The sequence below is a fragment of the Cyprinodon variegatus genome, unplaced genomic scaffold (assembly GCF_000732505.1).
Source record: "Cyprinodon variegatus isolate N-32 unplaced genomic scaffold, C_variegatus-1.0 Scaffold777, whole genome shotgun sequence".
Classification (NCBI taxonomy): Eukaryota; Metazoa; Chordata; class Actinopteri; order Cyprinodontiformes; family Cyprinodontidae; genus Cyprinodon; species Cyprinodon variegatus.
This window is the reverse complement of record NW_015151230.1, coordinates 322,437-326,080: the sequence shown is the minus strand read 5'-3', so window position 1 is coordinate 326,080 and position 3,644 is coordinate 322,437. Positions and strand designations below refer to the sequence as shown.

The 3,644-nt window shown below is 40.0% G+C and overlaps 1 protein-coding gene across 1 annotated transcript in view; it reads right to left on the bottom strand.

Moving 5' to 3' along the window:
• The window catches only part of rabggta (Rab geranylgeranyltransferase, alpha subunit), a 20,408-nt gene that overhangs the window by 5,593 nt on the left and 11,171 nt on the right, over positions 1–3,644 (bottom strand). The window contains exons 10-12 of the mRNA XM_015396137.1: positions 1,128–1,233; positions 998–1,049; positions 823–911 (exon numbers count right to left, since the gene is read on the bottom strand). Coding sequence (XP_015251623.1) covers positions 823–911; positions 998–1,049; positions 1,128–1,233 — 247 coding nt within the window. The remainder of the gene's footprint in view (positions 1–822; positions 912–997; positions 1,050–1,127; positions 1,234–3,644) is intronic.

The window sequence follows — 3,644 nt, the reverse complement described above, 5'->3', positions numbered from 1 at the left end:
TATATATATATATATATATATATATATATATATATATATATTAAAGACACGACAAAATCCTTCATCTTCTTCACCGTCTACAGGCTGCAGCCATGTCCTGAATTCCTCGTTTTTACGCCACTTCTGCGTTTCTCCATCTTCTAGCTTTTTCTCCGCCTCCAGCTTCTTTTCCAAACATAAATGTTTATGATGAACCGGAAGCAGCTCCACGCAAAGATGCAGAACTGTTATATCTGATAAAATATATCTGACAAAACTGTTTTCATGAACTTGTTTTTTTTTTTTTTTAATAAAGCATTTTAAATGCAACTATGATCACATTTAATGAATTTTAATGCCTTAATTAAGGCCTAAAAATAATAATTTAAGGACCTGCAGAAACCCTGATATAGCAAAATATTTGCGTGGAACTTCTTCAGGTTGATCGTAAAGCTATATGTTGGAAAAAGAAGCTCGAGGCGGATAAAAAGCTAGAGAATAGGAAAATGCTAATTACAACAAAATTGGCTGAAAAACGAGGAATTCAGGACATGGCTGCAGGTAAAGATGACAAAGCAGTTTGCCACGTTATTTATTTATATATATATATATATATATCTATATATAGATATATAGATATGACAGTCATGGATGTTTGTTGATGCATTAAAATCATTTCTAAGAGCATTAAAAGCATTAAATTGGAGTTACTCATTCCTGTATAAACCCTGTTTTACTTTGAAACACAAACAGTTTAGGTGTTGAATTAAAGCCCAAATGAGCTAAAGCTTCATGATGAGTAAACGTATGAATTAATGCTAGAAATGTGAAGTCTGCACCTACATTTATTAAGAGGCTCCAGTTCTTGTAGCTGCCTGACGGATTGCAGCTCCGACTGCAACACCGAGGTCTTCTCTACGGAGAGTTCACTCCTACAGAGACACATTACCAGCTTCATTTCATCTAAAAAAAACATCTAAAGTTTGCAAAAAGTGCTGCAAATATGCAAAAACGGCACCTGAACAGTTCGAGGTCTGTAGCTGTGTCCCGACACCAGCTCTCACTCCGACCTTTGGAGGACAAGAGGCAGAGGGAACGGTGAGCCGATGGCAAACAGAGATCAGCTTAGAGTGTGGTCTGAGCATCACCTGTGTACAGGGCGCAGTCCCTGTGGCTGTGCTTCTCCGTCCAGTGCACCGTCAGGTTGTGTTCGTTGGCGACGTCACTGATTGTTCCTGGAGGCAGGCTGCAGATCTGAGGCAGAGTTAAGGTCACGGAGGGTCAGAGCATCAATCGTTGGATTCCCAAGAAGAAAAAGATGCAGGAGAAATCGATTTGGAGGAAAAAACTTCTGAATAAATCTGCTCAGAACCAAAGCGTGAAGCAGGATCATTCAATAAGATGAGAGAAAAATACAACCGGTTACATTTATTGATGATCATGGGAAGGACTTCTCTTAAAAGCCTCCGAAAAAATCATCTATTTTCTATTTCAGCAGCATAATTTATGGGATTACTGACAAACATTTCATTTGTATAAAATTATTCTGTGGAGAAAATAATTGAATTTTAAGAAGCGATTGTTTTAACTTTTAACTCTTAACTTCCTTGGTGGGTGGAGCTAGTTTACTAGGCTGCTGTAAACCTGTTTCACCTTTAAATCTGCAGCTTCCCTACTTCTCTCTCTGCTCTCTCTAAAAAGATCTATGAACCTTTACTAAAATAATGATGCCAGAAACAACATTTCTAGATCTGTAGAAGCTCTGCAGTCTGATTCTCTGTTCAATAAGAACATTTTAACCTGGAACTGATGGTCCTCTGAGAAGCCCAGCTTCTTTTAACTAGTAAAGAAGAACCCAACATGCTGCTGTGTGTCTCTTCCTCCACGCAGCGACTCTGTACGCAGTGTAATGCGACCACCAATCAGATGCCTCAAAGCGACAGATCCGATGATGTTACGCCGAGAGGCAGGAGGGAGGAATTAACTCTGAGCAGAGACAGCTGCAGCCACCCTCTGCTACCTTTGGATAAAGTAAAGGAGTGGAAAGGGAAAAAAGCAGAGATTATTGGTGGGGACTGTCAGACAGTTCCTCCTGTCCCTCAGAGTCAGACTGTCTCAATAAGGCTGGAGTTTAACTTCCATTCAGAACATGGAGGATTTCATCATCTGTGGGGTTTTAACAACATTTGATGTTCTACGTCAGATGAAGGAAAACTAAAGTTTAACAAGATCCTCATTTAATGAGTTTTAAACTGACACTTGTTTTACATCAATAATTGATTCTATTGTTTGAATTGTCTAAATGAAGAGTTATTAAAAGTAAAAAAAAAACAGTTTAGAGTCTGTTTCTTTCCTTCACCTCAACAAACTGTATTTCTATAGGATCTAGATCTGGGAACTAAAGGTTGTTTTGTCGTGTAGAGAACCCTTTTTTATAGAGATTTGGGTATATTTGATTATTAATCTTTTAAAGGAGCCGCTAATAACGAGGTTTTATGTTTCAGGTGAAATTTTGACTCTTAGTTCGAAGTCTTCAGATATTTCAAACTCTGACAAAGTTCAGAAAGCAAAGAAGTCCACAGAACCACAGATCCTCCAGCAGATCCTCCAGCAGACATCCTGACTGGATGCACCTGGAAGGATTGATGCATTTAAATATGAACCTCAGTTCTTTCCTGAGCAAAGTCGACTTAATAAACTCCATGTTTTCAGCGATTATCGCACCTAAGATATGATCTAAATCCCTTGGAATACAGAAACACATTATTTACTGACCTCCTTTACTGTACTGCTGTGTGGTGGTGAGCTGTATAAACGCGTCCATAGCCAGACTATCGGCCACAGAAAGGAAGGAACTGGGAACCGAATGATGGCGTAAAACTAAAATTTATGACAAGATGTTCCTGAAACCTCCTCAAATAAACCAATGTTTACCTAAAAGTGGTGATTCTGTGGCTGCTCTGTGGCGCAGTGAGCAGCAATGCTGTTTTGGAGTAAGAAGGTTCTGGGTTTGATTCCCTGTACTTTCAGATCAGCATAAACAGTCAATGCGCTGCAGAAGACGCTAGATTGGCTTTTATCTCTTTAGCTTTGTATGAAAAATAGACTAAACTACCTCAATGGTCAAATATCCCTTTAACCATGTACAAAAAAACTATTTAAGGTCAGATCGCCATACACTTCAAAAAACATCAAAAACTCAGTAATGACAAAGTTTTTTGTACGACTAAAGGGTTAGACGCCCAATGAGGTGATTCAAAGTTTATTTTAAGTAAGAAATAAACAGGTATTGACTCTGGGTACGCTGGTCTGACAGAACAACAGCCCGGGGTCTGTCTGCAGGGAGTCTGCATGTTCTCCCTGAGCATGGTGGGTTCTCTCCAGGTACTCCTGCTTCCTCCTACAGTCCAAAAACATGATTGTTAGGTTCATTGGCTTCTCTAAATCCTCCTTAGGTGTGATGATAATAGCGCGTTGTGACAAACACCAGATACAGCACTGGGACTTGATCAACAGCCGATACCGCACCGTGACAATGTCACTAACCAGTAGGTGGCAGTAGTGTTCTTTGACAAACATGGATGCCTCCAGTAAAGCACATTCAGATGGCTCGGAGCTCGTCTGCCTGGCTGTGTGTTTCCTGGACGGGGCCGCCTGTGGAGCTG